Genomic DNA, 16533 nt, shown 5'->3' with positions numbered 1-16533 from the left:
TTCCGAGAGAAGCAGCTCTCCCTCTTCTTCGCGAGACTCCGAGAGAAGCAGCTCTCTCTCTCTTTGCGGGATTCCCAGAAAAGCAGCTCTCGCTCTCTCTCTCTTCGGCGGCACTCGCAGCGAAGCAGCCGGCGCGCGCAGAGGCGACGGCAGCGGAGCTCAGAGGCAACCCCGGCGCAGAGGAAGACCGGCCCCCACTGCCACCAGATCTTCAGAGGAAAATTATACCCTTCTAAAGATCACCACTTCAGCTGCAACTCATCAACTATTGCAAGGGAAAGCAATTGTCCCAGCAAACCTGATACTGGCAATCCTCAGGTTCTAAACTTTTTTTTCCTTTCACTAGTTTTGTTTGTACCGATTGCATTTGCCTTTTTTTTAAATTGTTGTCCAGTTTTCTCCTAGTAAAGAATTGTTACTCCCACTCCCATATCTTTGCCTGAGAGCCTTTTAATTTAAAGATCCTGATAATTCAGGGGGAGGGGGGTTTGCCGTTCTCCATTGTACAAGAGGCTTTGCCCTCTTTCACAGACTCCTGTCTTGTCTAACCAAGACAGGGAGCGGCGCCGCCATCGCTGCCGCCCTCAGGGGCTCTGAGGGGAGCGCGGCTCCCGCCAGCCCCGCTCCGCCCGCACGGGCAGCGCAAACCTGGAGCACAAAGACACACGGCGCTGCCATTGTGTCCGTGCCCTTCCAATGCACCCCGACAGCGGCCCCGGGGCTGCGCTCGGCCACGGCAGCAGCGCTCCAGGGCCGAGCTCTGTGGGATGTGACACTAAACCCACAGGCTTTAGTCTTCTTGGGAGAGAGAAATGAATGTTTCAGTCTCCTTGGGATAGAAAACCGCTTTTGATTGCACTGTTCTGTCGTACACTGGTGTGAAAAAAATCATAAACACTAAACTGGCATAATTAGAGGTCCCTGTGGGTCAAAAGTCATAAACAAATAGTTAGCAACATCTCTACTAACAAAAGATTCAATAAAAGAAAAAGCTAGGCTATCAAAAATTTTCGCAGTCTTGTCACCTGTTGCTCTTGTCTTTTACAATGTTTAAATTTGTTTCCTGTGATCTTTTTTATTTTGGGCACAATGAAGCAAAACTGAGCAGCATCAGGGAAAAACCCACAGCTGGGTCCAAGGCTTCAGAATGGTTGTGGAACTCCCGGAGGACTCGCATGCTTCAGCCATGCACAAAAGCTCCTCTCCTTTCCGAGGCTGCACGGCAGCACACGGGGAGTAAAATCAGAGTTCTTCCTGATTTCCTACACTTGCCCTCCATCATTTATCCAGCACCTTCTCCAAGTGCAGGTAGTGAGAGGAGACAGATCAAGTGTGGTTCTGGATAATCTGTTTTCTTGTTGCTTCTCTTTGGACCGCCACTTGTTGCTTTTGAGGGTTCCTCACTGCTGTCCCCCGTCCCTCCCCAGCCCCCCCGGGACCCTCCGGCTAGCTGTCCCCTCCGGGGCCGGGGTTTTCCGCGGTCCCACTGCCCTGGGCTTACCAGGCAGCATCTGGGTTAGCACGGTCCGAGCGGCAGCGTTGCCTCAGTTGCCACTAGGATTCGAGATAAAGAGACCAAGAGAGACCAATGGTATGCTTGTCCAGAGAGATTGTATTGCCTGAACGGTAGCAGGGACCAAAGGCCCTGGGCTATTGCCCAGATACAGTTTTATGCAGCAAAATTAAGAAATAAGGTCTAAACAATAGAGACAGTGTTCAGCTAAGGCACATCAGAACCACCCCAGGGGCCAGGTCCAATGGGAGCTGCTCAGGGGTGGGGAGAAGGGGGTCTACAGAGGAATGCTGAAGCGGGACTTTCCCGAGACAGTGGAGCATACATAAATGTATCTTTTACCTCAGTTTCTCATTCCGAAAGCCTTTCTAAAACAATGGGGCATACATGAATGTATCCTTTTCCTCAGTTTACCATTCCCAAGGCCTTTCCAAAACCTTCCTCCATGCTACCATGCCAGCATGATAGCTACAATTCCCCCTTCTTTACTTATTAAGAAGAACAGTGCCTTGGGAAAAGGTAAACTGTGGCTCTTAAACTGCAGTGTCTTTCTGCTTGTCGTCTTCCCACCAATCGCTTTCCGTGTCGGCAGCAGCGATGAAAACCGGTGCAGAAGCCTTCAGCTTCGAGGTGATGACCTTGGAGATGATTCGCTTCAGAATCCCGAATGCTAACAGAACTAAAAACAATGCAACTAGAAAGTAAAGGATGTCTTTTAAAAGAATCACTGCCTCATTTTCTTGCTTCACACTCCCAATGAGGCTTGTCATTTCCTGAATGGACGAGTGGACACTCTGACCTTTAGATGACAGATCAAAACAACACAACCCATCAAATTCTTTACATCCATGACCATGTGCCAACAGCAGGAAATCAATAGCTGCCCTATTCTGGAGGGTAGCCTTTCTGGTTATTTCCTCGTCTTCTAGGAGGTCACTCAGGGCTGCTGATGTTAAATTTGCCTGCTTGGTCACCCAGCATTCTAGATTGCCTAATTCACTCAATGCTTTGGCTGCCACAACCCATGGTAAAAACACAGAGATGGCAACTCTTTTGGATTTTGCCCAATGGTAAATTTCCGCATCACAATGTTCATCAAATTGACTCGCACTCCGCTTAGTAATTTTTTTCTCACCTTTTGCTTGCCCAATTGGAATTTGGGTCATGTTGGGGGAAGCAAGGGTCAGATGCCCAAAAGTGCATGGACCTCCAATAAGACGAGAGGGGATTCCTGGGTATGCTCTGTCCCCACAGATAAGAAACATTCCCTTGTCCAGCTTGCGTGGACGGAAATCAGTGGTGGATGCAAATTTCAGCTTGTAGACAGCTGTGCCCCATTGACCTGCTCTGAATTCTACCTTGTACTGTTTGACATGCTCATATAATTTTACTTCTTTGGTTGGGGAAAAATCAAATTGAATGCAAAATTCAGCTTTTGCAGAGCCTAGGAGTTCTAATTCCTGGGGCTCTCCCTTGGCAGTGGGCAAATGTGAGACCCATCCTTGCCACAAAATGAGGGGGTTTCGCACTGGTGCTTTAATTTGTCCTGCACCTTTAGGTATTTTATTTTCGTTCACCTGCTTTTGCAAATGGACCAGATCAATTGGGAACTCATCCTCCTTACTTGGCACCCCTATTAAACATGTGGACATCGGATTTTCTGCTGAGGCAGTGGACAAACACATATGATCCTGTTGCAAGGCTTGGGCTAGCGTGACCCATACATTTTTCTTGGGCTGTGGAACAATCCATGCATCCACTGTGGAAGGGTAGATGGCCATTCCCTGGAACCAAACGATGAGCAGGAATGTGGAAATTGACATTCTGCTAGTCTGAAAGAAAGATAAAATCATACAACAAAGTGAACTAACTCTGAAAAAGATACAATTTGCTCTGCCAGTATAAAGGAAAAAGATTCCCCACCCTCCCACTTTCCCCCCTTGTTGAGGAGGCCCTGCGGACCCTGGAGTCCTCGGGGTTGCTGCTACTGCAGCAACCACCCTTTCCCGTGGCTTTATCACTGAGTCCTCTGTCATCAGCACAGCTTTCCTGGTGCACTCCTCGATGAGCTGATCGAGTGTGGGGGGAGGCGATGATGGAAGGGCCAGGATGACTCGCTGACAGGCTTCATTTGCATTTGCAGTGACAAGTTCTAATGTATGTTGGTCTTGGAGCTCTGGATTTTGCACCCTCTTTTCCACAGAGGCTCGCACTCGATCCACAAAATCCATGAATGGTTCTGCAACAGACTGCTTCAAAGCGGTATAAGAAACAACAGGTTCTTTAAAAGGCATGTTAAAAAATGCATGTTCTGCTGCATCCCTGGACAGGTCCAACACTGCTCTGGGGATGCCTGCGGCTTGCTTTTCAGCTTGGCTCCAATCACCCTCACCCACTAGATGTTCTAAAGTGATTTCCTCATCCTCTATATCTGTGGAATGGCTTGGACTTTGCAAAATCTCTGGGAGGAGATGTCCTGCAATCCTTTTCCAGGTTCTTTCCCACAATCTAAACTCAGACTGAGGGAGCAAGCAACTGAAAAGACGTTTCAAGTCAGCAGGGACATATGTTTTGGAGCTTAGAGTAGCTTTTAAAATGCTCTTAAAAAATTCACTTCTTTCCCCAAACTTACACTTTGTTTTGCAAAGTTCCCTAATACTATCATACGAAAGGAGCTCCCATTTGGCGTTCTGTCCCCTGGCATTATAGATCACAGGGGCCAGGAACGCAGGGTCGGTGTCTCTGACCAGGTTCAGTCTCTGACCAGGTTTCCAGTCTCTGACCTGGTTCCTCGTGCTGACAGTCTCGGCGCTGCCGTTGTCAGGGAGACTGGGAGAGAGACAGGGAGAGGGGCTGACTTGTGTGGGAGTGGCCGCAGCCGGCGGGGCCATGTGGAGCGGAGCAGGGACAGGGGGTGGTGATGCAACTGCGAGAGGAGGAGCTGAGGGCTGGACTTCGGGCTGGAATGTGGGCTGGAATGCGGGCTGAACCATGGGCTGAATCGCCGCAAGGGAGGAGGCGTTGGGATCGGGGACGGGTGAAGGGAGGGGTGCGAGGGCTGGCACAGGGAGCACAGGGAACACTGCGTGGCCGCCTCCATCTTGCGGAGGCTGCACAGAGGGGGGGAGGGGGGGAGTGCAAAGCATGGATTTTCAGCTGCGGGAGCGAAAGCAGGAGATGGAGAAGGGTTAGAAACTAAATCTACATCTGCACGGTTAGTTTTCTCACCGCAGGGGGGCGGGGGGACACAGGGGACGCAACGGGGCTCTTTTCTGCTCCCCGGGCGCCCTGAGTGTCTGCACTCTCTTTCACAACATCGTAAATGAACAAAAACATTCTCATAAAACCTTCTTTCACTGAGGGATCTCCTGCCTTTGTCAGCACTGCACCCACACGCTTCCAAAATCGTCTTTCTCTCACTACTTGCTCTGTTACCTCCGGAAAACTTACTGATAACCATCTGACAAACTCTTTCACAAGGCTCTTAGGAAATTTGACACCTGCACTCTGCAGGGGTTCCTGAACTTGTTTATAAATCTCTTTCTGCTGTGTAGTCAGCCTGACACCCATGGCTGGCTTCACAGCAAATCTCAACCAATTACTGCAGCAAACACAAAGTTCTAAAGCTACGACGGAGACTCCCGTCACGCCTGCGCGCTGTCGTGTCCCACCACGGGCACACAGGAGCCGATGTCTCTTGGCCGGGCCCCTGCCCCCCAGAAACTGAGACTCACCCACTGCCGTCCTTTAGACACCACTGCAGCAATGGTTCCCGAACCCCGGGCGGTCTCCCGGGTGTGGAGAGGTGCCGTCCGACCCGTGGCGACCTCGCCGGACAGAAATCGGCGTCTGTCTCCACGGCAACAGTCCTGCTGGGCTGTGTGGAGAGGCAAGTGCCTCACACCACCAGCGTGATCCCAGAGCTTCTCCCCACGGAGCTGACAGCCTGTGTGGCGGTTTATTCACACCGCTCTCCGCTCTGCAGCTCGCGGTGACACTGCAAAGTGTCTGGAAAAGCTCCTAGCCAGTGCACTGTCCACGACGGCTGGGGCAGACTTGCTCAAACCAGTGCAAAGCCCAACGTTGGTGCGCCACTTGTTGCTTCTCTTTCGACCGCCACTTTGCTCTCGGGGGTTCCTCGCCGCTGTCCCCCGCCCCTCCCCGGCCCCCCGGGACCCTCCGGCTAGCTGTCCCCTCCGGGGTCAGGGTTTTTCACGGTCCTGCTGCCCTGGGCTTACCAGGCAGCGTCTGGGTTAGCACGGTCCGAGCTGCGGCGCTGCCTCAGTCGCCGCTAGGGTTCAAGATAAAGAGACCAAGAGAGACCAATGGTATGCTTGTCCAGATAGATTGTATTGCCTGAAGCGTTGCAGTGACCAAAGGCCCTGGGCTATTGCCCAGATACAGTTTTATACAGCAAAATTAAGAGATAAGGTCTTAAACAATAGAGACAGTGTCCAGCTAAGGCACATCAGAACCACCCCAGGGGCCAGGTCCAATAGGAACTGCTCAGGGGTGGGGAGAAGGGGGTCTACAGAGGAATGCTGAAGCGGGACTTTCCCGAGACAGTGGAGCATACATAAATGTATCTTTTACCTCGGTTTACCATTCCCAAGGCCTTTCTAATACAATGGGGCATACATGAATGTATCCTTTTCCTCAGTTTACCATTCCCAAGGCCTTTCTAAAACAATCCTCCATGCTACCATGCCAGCATGACTGCTACACTTTCCTTCCAGTAAAAAAGAACCATCCTTCTTCTCAAGGTGTTTATGGTCAAAACTGAGATTCCTCTTCCTAAATTCCATATAGCCAAGGGTTCCTCCATGACAAAAGCTGCCAGGAAGAAGAGGTCTGGTTGGCTGAGACGCCCAGGAGCCACCTCTTTCTTCTTTGCCTTTGAAACACTGGGGCTCTGTGCTTTCCTTCCTATGGAAAAGAACCATCCTTGTCTATGCAGGAATGGGCGAAACTGGGATACAAACTCTGAAATACCCTATGTCCAGGGGTTGCTTTTAGACAGAGAGGTATGGCTAGCCCAGGACTCTGGTGGCCACCTTTCATCTGCCTCTGAAACACCGGTGTTCCGTGCTTTTCTTCCTTTGGAAAAGAACCGTCCTTCAACTCCAGATGTCCATGTCTGAAATTGGGATTCCATCTCTAAAATTCCCTATATCCAAGGATTACTCCCAAGCAAAATTTGCCAGTATTGTCAAGCCTGACTGGCCTTGGCCTCTGGTGGCTGCCCCTGCCACGCTGGGGCTCGGTTCTTTCCTTCCCATGGAGATCACTGTGACACTGTGGGCACCTCATGGAACCAAGGGGATCATTGTGGCACCACTGGAGCCCATGGAACCAAGGGGCCATGGTGACACCGCGGGGCTTCATGGACCCAGAGACCATTATGACTCTGTGGGGCTTGATGGAACCATGGAGACCATTCCGACCCTTCAGGGCCTGGTGTCACCAAGGGGGCATTGTGACACCTCAGGGCCTCCTGGAAGCAAGGGACCATTGGGACACTGTGGGGCCCCATGGAAGCGAGGGAACATGGACCAGGTCTGGCTGGCTTGGCCTCCCAGGGGCCACCTGACAGGTCTGGCTGATGTTGGAGTGTCAAGGTCTGCCTCTCATCAGCTCCTGGAGCACTGGGGCTCCATTGTTTCCTTTGTATGGAAAAGAACCATTTGTCTTTTCAGATGCCCATTGCTGAAACTGACACTCTGCCTAAAATCTTTCCTATATTCAAGGGTATGTCTCAGAACAAAATCTGGCAGCTCTGGCTGGCCTTTGCCTCTGGTGGTCACTTCTCATCTGCCCCAAAAGCAGTGGAGTTCTGTTCCTTCATTCCTAAGGAAAAGAACTGGTCTTCATGTCCAGGGCCCATGGCCAAAATTAGAATTGGCCACCGAGCCCGGCCGGGCTCATGGAACCATCTGCAGCCCCGGGAGATATTGACTCTGCCAGTGCTGCCATCCTCCCTCCAGTGAGAGAAAAGGACACAGAGCAGGCACACAGAGGAGCAACATGAACACACCGAGGGCAGGGAAGAGGAAGTTGAGTCCCAGATGGGAGGGATGAGGAGATGCCTTGATCTTGGGGCTGGAATCCTCTGGTAAAGCTATGGAGAAGGATGTCATCAGACTCTTTTTTTCCCAATAAGGCATTGAAAAGTATGGGAAGATGATTTGTTCAGCAAAGGCTTCTGTGCTAAAGTAAGCAAATGTTGCAGTAGCTGTGATCCCATGATAAGTTTTAAAAGAAAGAGTGATGAGACCCTGTGCCTTCAGGGAGAGAAGGAGACCTCTGTTCCCAGAGATGAAGATGATTTCGGAAATAGAAGAAGAGAACCTTTGCTCTTAAACAGCTCATCTTGAAACTACAACCCCAGAAGTAGACATGGCCCATAAGCACAGCTGTGGGAAAAGCTGTGAAAAAATGGGAGGGACTTCATGATTACAGATTTTTCTAAGCAAATACTATTCATGGAAATTAAAAGCCATGAGATAACTGTTTTTTTGTGGAGAAGTCTCCATAGCATTAACAAGAGGAACTTCTCTCCCTAAGTGAAGTGAAGAAAGTCTGTTCTAAAGGTGGGAAAATGGAAAGAAAATTTTAGGGTTTGTCTCTTTACAGTGTCAGGTTGTATGGAGAGGGGGAGGGTTCTGAAAGTTTTGTTCTGTTTTTCATTACTCTTTCTTTCAGTTACTGTTAATAAATTTTTCTTTATAATCTTAAAATTTTGAGCTACTTTGCCTTTCTCCTAATCTTATCTCACAGCAGGAAAGGAATAAGTATATTCTAGTGTGTGCACTGGTAATTTGCCAACATCGAACCCACCACAGTGGCCGAGAAATATCAAATTGGTGAACCAAAATTGCTGCAGAAAACGTCCTTAAGAACTGCATTATAGCAGAGAGAAATCAAGGCAGAGCCATGGTTTGTCAGGACTGGCTTGACCCTAATGACCGACATGGTGCATTTGGAGATGAGCCCTGGAACCTCAGGGCCTGAAAGGAGATTGCACAAACCTTTCCAGGAGTCAGAGATAGAAGAAACACCCAAAATGTCACAAAGCATTAATGGGACCCAGTGAGGTCCATCCCCAACACAGGCTCCTCATGGACTCCTTGGAGGAGAGAACTGGAGGACAGGATGGCACAAAATCCTATCAGAGACTCAAAATGGCACAAAGAATTTTCAATGTGGAAAGGAAAATCCAAAGTACCTTACAAAAGTTCAGTATCTCAAAGCAATTTTGTGCCTCACTGAGTGTCAGTACAAAGCTCTCAAGGGACTCATTAAAGCAGATAACTGGGGCCATGATTGCACAAACCTCTCTCAGAGTCTGTAGCAAAAGGGAAACACCAAATACCTTAATAAAACTGAAGTACCTTGAAGCATTAATAAGGTGCACTGAGTATTTTTAATTACAAAGCTTCTCCAGGGACTAATTAAAGCAGATAATTGGAGGCCATGATTGCAGAAAGCTCTCAGAGACTCCAAGGCAAAAGCCAAACCAAAAGTCCTTTGAAAAACCTGCAGTCCCTGGGAGCATGGAGGAGCCCCCAGGGCCATTCCTGACCAAGGCTCCCCAGGGTCTCCTTCCAGCAGATCCTTGAGGCCACTGGGATGTGGGCTAGCGGGGGATGCTGAGGGCAGGACCAGGGGCTGACAGTGCCCAGCCTGGCTGGGGCTGTGCCAGGAGGCCCCAGGGCCTCAGGACAAGGTGTCTCCTCACATCCCTTGGTGGCACAGACCCTGCTGTGCCCCAGGGCACCAAGACTTGGCTTCTCTTTGTCCCCACCTGGCGTCAGTGCCTCCAGTTCTCTGCTCTGCCTGGGGCCTGGGGACACTTTCTCAGTCGTGTCCCTCAGTGGGACCCATTAAAAGTCCAAGAAACTTTGGAGCTGGATTCTGACTTGGAGTTCTGGAGAGGTTTCTGCAGCTCCCTCTCAGGGCCTGATGTTCAGGGCCTGAGCACAAAGCCCCAGAGGGTCATTAAAGTCCTTGTGCTGTGTCTGTGCTGCTGAGCTGGGCCGGGCTCCTGGCACAGAGGGTGATCCTGGTAACCAGGAAAAGCTTCAAAAGCACATTTCTCTTGCTGAGCAGCTCTTCTGCCAGCCCAGCAGGGCTGGGGCACTGCCTGCAGCCAGCCTGGGCACAGCACAGAGGCACAGAGAGCTTCAATCAGTCAGGGCTGGGAAGGAGCTGAGAAGTGCCTGGGGCAGAATCATTGCCAGCCCTTGGCACAGGAACCTCTGGCTGCAGGACAATGCAGCTGCAGCTCCTGGAGAGATCTCCTAAAGCTGGAACATGCCAATGCCCACAGACCCTGTGAGTACAACTCTGAGTATTTCTGGAGCAGGGAAGGTGAAATGCTCATGAAGCTCTGAAATGCTGAGGGCTTCTGATGAGTCACTGAATATTTCCAAGACAAGGATTTGATAAAAATTAGATTTCCAGAGATTTTTTATTCAGTTTCCTACTTTTTAATTATGGCAGGGAGGGGAGATAAATATTAAAGGTTGATTATGAATTTTGACAAGTGCATGAGACATTAGAACTGTTATTTTAGTGATCAATAGGTTCACAGGAGATCCCTAATATGCTTTCAGCCTCTCTGCCGATGGACAGCACCAGCATCACCTTTGCTGGAGCCATCAGGCTCAGTCTGCGCTGTCCTTTCTCCAAGCTGCAAACAGAACCTGCCCCAGCCAGTGCCCTGCAAACAGGCAGGGTTCTGTCAGGCCAGGGAGAGTGCACAGAGATTTGGGGTCTGGAAGTGCTGGCACAGAGAGATGAGGCACAGGGAAACACCTGCAGGAGGAAAATCTCCAGGAAGCAGAGAGAAGATCAGGGAAGGAGAGAAAACAAAACCCAGAAATGCTGAGGCAGGGAGAGTTTAGAGATGTCCAGAGGATCCCCTCCAGTGCAGCCCCTCCCTCTGCACAAGCCCCCTCCCTCCTGTGCCCCAGCCAAGCCTCTGCCCTCAGGGCCGGGGCTCCAAGGCGTGCAGCCCCTCCTGTGCAGGCAGAGCTGCAGCAGAGCCGTGGGGCAGCTCTGCAGCCCCAGGCCCAGTTCCCTCTGCAGAGCACAGGGCTGGGAGCAGCTGCCCGGCACTGGGGGCTCTGGCAGGGGCACAGCTGGCTCAGGGTGACACAGCTGTCCCCAGTGCCCGGCTCTGGGCAATGCTGGCAGTGCAGCCAGGGAAGGACCTGCACCTCCCTTCATCCAGTGCCATCAGAAGGACACTTGGAAGTCTCCCTGAGATTTCAGTCCAAGCTGGGAGCTTCAATGCAGGGTGCAAACCTGTCCTAGAGCATCTCTGAGAGGTAAGATTGATGGGGAAAGGCAGAACTGTTGTGACCCTGAAAATGCTGCTGGGTTGGTGAAATGAGCAATGTGAGCCCTTGCCTGCAAATATGGAGCTGGGCTGTGGTGCATCTATCTGCTCTGAGCTGTACCTGGAGGTTTTGAGGGAAAATGTGGGAAGCTGATCATCCTTCCCTGGGGAAAGGTTAAAGCCCAGAAAAATTCTGAACAGGTCAGAATGACAGAGCATATCCCCTCACTCTCCACTCATCACTTTGCCTCACAAACCTTGCTCTGCTCTCCCTGAGTGCAGCAGAAATGCTGAGGGTTTCTCATATCCAAGAATAGCAGGACAGATATAGGGGAGCTTATAAAGAAAACCCCAGAACTCATAAACACAAAAGTCTGTCCGTGTGTGTGACAGAGGAGTGTGTATGGGAAATGGCTTTGATTTTGGGTAAAGGTATCTTCTCTAACTCTTCACTGCCATTCGCCATGAACAGGTGTCCATGTGCAGCCACAGCAAATGTCCAACAGCAGCTCCATCAGCCACTTCCTCCTGCTGGCACTGGCAGACACGCGGCAGCTGCAGCTCCTGCACTTCTGCCTCTTCCTGGGCATCTCCCTGGCTGCCCTCCTGGGCAATGGCCTCATCATCAGCGCCGTAGCCTGCGGCCACCACCTGCACACGCCCATGTTCTTCTTCCTGCTCAACCTGGCCCTCAGCGACCTGGGCTCCATCTGCACCACTGTCCCCAAAGCCATGCACAATTCCCTCTGGGATACCAGCACCATCTCCTACACAGGATGTGCTGCTCAGCTCTTTTTCTTTCTGTTCTTCCTTGGATCAGAGTATTTCCTGCTGACCATCATGTGCTATGACCGCTACATATCCATCTGCAAACCCCTGCACTACAGGACCCTCCTGGGCAGCAGAGCTTGTGCCCACATGGCAGCAGCTGCCTGGGCCAGTGCCTTTCTCAATGCTCTCATGCACACAGCCAATACATTTTCCCTGCCCCTGTGCCATGGCAATGCCCTGGGCCAGTTCTTCTGTGAAATCCCACAGATCCTCAAGCTCTCCTGCTCCAAATCCTATGTCAGGGAACTGGGGCGTCTTGTGTTTTCTATCTTTTTAGCATTTGGCTGTTTTGTGTTCATTGTTTTCTCCTATGTGCAGATCTTCAGGGCTGTGCTGAGGATCCCCTCTGAGCAGGGACAGCACAAAGCTTTTTCCACCTGCCTCCCTCACCTGGCTGTGGTCTCCCTGTTTGTCAGCACTGTAATGTTTGCCTACCTGAAGCCTCCCTCCCTCTCCTCCCCATCTCTGGATCTGGCCCTTTCAGTTCTGTACTCGGTGGTGCCTCCAGCCCTGAACCCCCTCATCTACAGCCTGAGGAACCAGGAGCTCAAGGCTGCAGTGAGGAGACTGATGACTGGATGCTTTCAGGAACATTAAACTGACGGCTAATTTCTGCAAATCACTTGTAATAAAAGATGTCTTTGATATTTCTTGTTGGCTTTATTTTTCAGGTTCTTTTTCTTTAAGTTTTTCAGATTCTCCAGAAAGAAATGTCATGGTGTGTGCCAATTCTTATCTTGATTCTCTCCACTTTCCCTGTGACCACAGACTTCTTTCAGGGACTGCGCTCTTGGTGGCATTCAAGGAACTAAAGGATCTCCCAGCAGAGTTTTCTGCAGAGATGCCTTTTTGTTGCCTTCTCTGGAGCTGCAGCAGCAATGTCTGTGTCCAGAGCTGGGGCAGATCAGGGCTGGCACAGCAGCTCTGCTCCTGCTGGCCACACCATTCCTGATCCAGGCCAGGAGCCATTGGCCTTCTTGGCCACCTGAGCACTCTGCTGGCTCATGTCCAGCCTGCTGTCCATCAGTCACTGCAGGTCCCTTTCTGCCTGGCTGCTGTCCCATCCCTCTGTCCCCAGCCTGTAGCACTGCAGGGGTTGTTATGGCCAAAATGCAGGACCCAGCACTTGGACTTGTTAAACCTCACCTTGTTGGATTTGGGCCCTGGATCCAGCCTGTCCAGGGCCCTGTTCAGAGCCCTCCTACCCTCCAGCAGATCAACACTCACATCCAGCTTGGTGTCATCTGCCGAGATGTCCTTGGTTCCAAGGGGCCCCTCAGCGTCAAAATGTCCCTTTGGTTACACCAGGCCCTGCACTGTCACACTGGTCTCCTTGGTTCCATGGGTCCCAAAATGTGACAATGTTCTCCTTGGTTCCATGGGGTTCACAGTGTCACAATGTTCTCGTTGGTGCTGAAGTTTCACAGTGGCCCCTTAGTTCCATGGGGCCCCAGGGTGTCACAAAGGCCCCATGGTCCTATGAGGTCCCACACTGTCACAATGCTCTCTGTGCTTCCACAAGTCCCCTTAGTGTCACAATGGACTTCTTGTTTCCACAAGGCCACACAGTGTCACAATGGTCTTCCAGATTCCCTGAGGCCCCAGAGTGTCACAGTGGCCCCTTGGTTCCACAAGGTCCTGCAGTGTCACATCGTCCCCTTGGTTCCATGAGGCCCCGCAGTGTCAGAAGGGCCCCTTAGTTCCACTGCGCCCTGGATTCTCCCAATGCTCTCCTTGGTTTGGCAGTGTCACAGTGGTGAAACCCCTCGGTCACACGAGGCCCTGCAGTGTCACCATGGCCTCTGTGGTTCCACCAGGACCCAGTGTCACGGGGACTCCCTGGTTCCATTGGGCCCCAGAGCACCACAATGGAGCCCTGGTTCTATGGGGCTGCACAGTGTCACCATGGTCCTCTTAGTTCCATGAGGCCCTGCAGGGTCACAATGGCCCCAGAGTGTCCCAGTCATCACAGAATGACAGAATCAAATAGGTTGGAAAAGACCTTTGGGATCATCAAGTCCAGCCAATGTCCTAATACCACCTTGTCACCCAGACCATGCCACTGAGTGTCACTGGAGAGGGACAGTGACTCTGCCACCTCCCCCCTAGCCTGCCCATTCCAATGCCCACTCACCCTTTCTGTGAAGAACTTCTTCCTCTTGTCCAGCCTAAACCTCCCCTGGTGCAGCTGAAGGATGTGTCTTCTTGTCCTGCCCTCCAGCAGATCCACACTCACACCCAGCTTGGTGTCATCTGCAAATCTGGGGATGGTGGGCTCGATCCCCTCCCCCAGATCATCGGTGAAGATGTTAAACAGGACTGGGCCCAACACAGATCCCTGGGGACAGCACCAGGGACTGGACACCAGCTGGGTGCAGCACCATCCCCACCCCTCTCTGGGCCCAGCCTCCAGCCAGCTCTTCCATCTCCCAGCCAGGAGGGAACCTGCCCAAGCTGTGGGCTGCAGCTATTCCAGGGAATGCTGTCAGAGACAGTGTCCAAGGCTCTGCTGAAGTCCAGATGGACACATCCACAGCCTTTCCCACATCCACAGGTGGGTCACCTGGTTATAAAAGGAGATCAGGTTGCTCAGGCAGGACCTGCCCCTCTTAAATCCATGCTGGCTGGCTCTGACCCCTCGGCCATCCTGTGGGTGCCCTGTGGTGGCTCTCAAGGTGATCTGTTCCATAACCTTGCCGGGCACCGAGGTCAGGCTGACAGGCCTGGAGCTCCCCAGATCCTCCTTCCAGCCCTTCCTGGGGATGGGCTCACACTGGCACCTCCAGTGCTCTGGGACCTCCCTGGTGAGCCAGGACTGATGGTAAATGATGGGGAGAAGCTTGGGGAGCTCATCCACCAGCTCCCTCATCCCCCTGGGATGGATCCCATCCCATCCCATCCACCTGTGAGAATCTGAGCAGCTCAGCAGGTCAGCAGCTGCTTCCTCCTGGATTATAGAGGGCTGCTCTGCTCCCTGTGACCATCTACCATGTCAGGAGAATTCTTGTCCTGAGGACAGCCTGTCCTAATATTGAAAATTGAGACAGACAAGGTCTTAAGTAGCTCAGCCTTTTCCTTGTCTTTAGTTCTTATATTCTCCACTGCATCCATTAAAGAATAGTAGAGGTTCTCTTTATCCGATGTTTTGCTAATAATTTGCTTATAGAAACATTTTCTATTATTTTTCAGAGAAGTGGCCAGGTTAAGCTTTAATTGAGATTTCACCTCTCAACTTCTCTTTCTCCGTGACCTAACAACGTCCTTAAACACTTCCTAAGTTGCCCGGCCTTCTGTGCAAAGTTGATGCACCCTCTTTATTCCCCTGAGTTCCCACAAAACCTTCACGGGCAGCCAGGACAGTCATTTTCCTCACCAGCTCATCATTTGCCACACTGGGACAGACTGCTCCTTCCCCCTTAAGGTTACTTTCTGGAAATATCTCCATCCTGCTGGACTCCTTTGTTTTTAAGGACTGTTTCCCTTAAAAAATCAGGACCTGATTTTGTACTCCCCAAATCTGCATCCTAAATAAGCCAAAGTCTGCCCTTCCTAATTCCAGTGTGGAAGTTTCATTGCTGCCCCTCCTTCTTTCACAGATCATTGAAAACTTGATTATTTCATGGTCCCAGTGCCCCAGGCAGCCTCTGACCCCCACATCTGCCACCAGCCCTTCCCTGTTTGTGAACAGCAGCAGACAGAGCTCTCCTTGGGAGTGGAGTGTTACCAAAAATTCGCTAAAACAAAAAACTCCTTAACACCAGTGCAGCATTATAAGCAGCATTCTTTATTCAGTTGGATGCACGGGGGATAGCTCCTCCCAAAGCCAAGCATGCTGAGTGCAAGAAAGTTTCTGTTTCATATTCTGGATTTTGCACACTTATTCATTGATTGTGCTGGACTAAACACACATGTGATAATCATTTCCCCAAAATCATTAACATATTTCCCCTCCCCTTTTGCATGCCTTTCTCTGTCCTGGGGGTCTCTCTGGTGGTGCCTGGAGGTCATGGACCCCAATGTTCCCGTGGGCCTGGCTGAGCTGGCAGGACACTGAGGCTGGTGAACTTCTAGTTCCCCTTATCCCACAATGGGCATTGTGTGGTCTCCATAGGCCTGTTGGTTTTGGAGAACAAGCTCCAGGTGTCAGCTCACCTGGTGGAGACAATTTATCATCTGGTTACATGAGGTCAAAGAGTGGGCTATGACATCACATGAGTGATCTATGACAGAATGGTCCATGACATCACAGAGTGGTTTATGTGAGGCCATCAAGGGGTTATGACATCATAGGCCAGCTCTGTGACATCGCAGAGCAGGCTTAGAGATCACAGGACAGAGCTCTGAAATTGCAGAGCAGACTGTGATATCACAGAGTTGTCTGTGACATCAGAGACCAGCTGTGTGACATTACAGAATGGGCTGTGACATCTCAGAGAGGCTGTGTGACATCCTAGAGGGGCTCTGTGACATCCCAGGAGGGCTCTGTGAGGTCACTGGGTTGGTCACTCCACTCCAGCTCTTACTCACAGTTTCTCCCAACAAGTCCAGTGCTGTTCCTGCCCAGCAGGGTCCCTGTCCCCTGGTATCCCCCCGGCCCACCTGGAGCCACAGCCGCCACCCAAGGATGTTCCACAGGATCCACCCCAGAGCCTGACAAGGGGAAAAGGGGCCAGGGCTGTGTGACCAGGACATCAAGGGCGTGGATTATCCAGGTCCCTGTGGCCTGGGTTGGGTTCCCCAGGGCAGGAAAGATGTCTGGCAGCTGGAGCAGGGTTAGGGAAGGGCCTCCAAAGTGGGGCAGGAACCCTTGGGCTGTGAGCAGAGCCTGAGGGAGCTGGGCTTGTCC

At 51.5% G+C, this 16533-nt stretch overlaps 2 protein-coding genes across 2 annotated transcripts in view; one reads left to right on the top strand and one right to left on the bottom strand.

Moving 5' to 3' along the window:
* The window catches only part of LOC144247626 (uncharacterized), a 169588-nt gene that overhangs the window by 116516 nt on the left and 36539 nt on the right, over positions 1-16533 (top strand). The gene's annotated exons all lie outside the window — the stretch shown is intronic.
* LOC146767207 (uncharacterized) lies at positions 1552-4638 on the bottom strand. The gene has a single exon (XM_085581155.1). It carries the CDS (start codon positions 4504-4506, stop codon positions 2047-2049), a length of 2460 nt encoding a protein of 819 aa, XP_085437281.1. The 5' UTR covers positions 4507-4638; the 3' UTR covers positions 1552-2046.

This window comes from Lonchura striata, chromosome 5 (genome assembly GCF_050655825.1).
Source record: "Lonchura striata isolate lonStrDom1 chromosome 5, ASM5065582v1, whole genome shotgun sequence".
NCBI lineage: Eukaryota > Metazoa > Chordata > Aves > Passeriformes > Estrildidae > Lonchura > Lonchura striata.
This window is presented reverse-complemented; position numbering and strand designations above follow the sequence as displayed.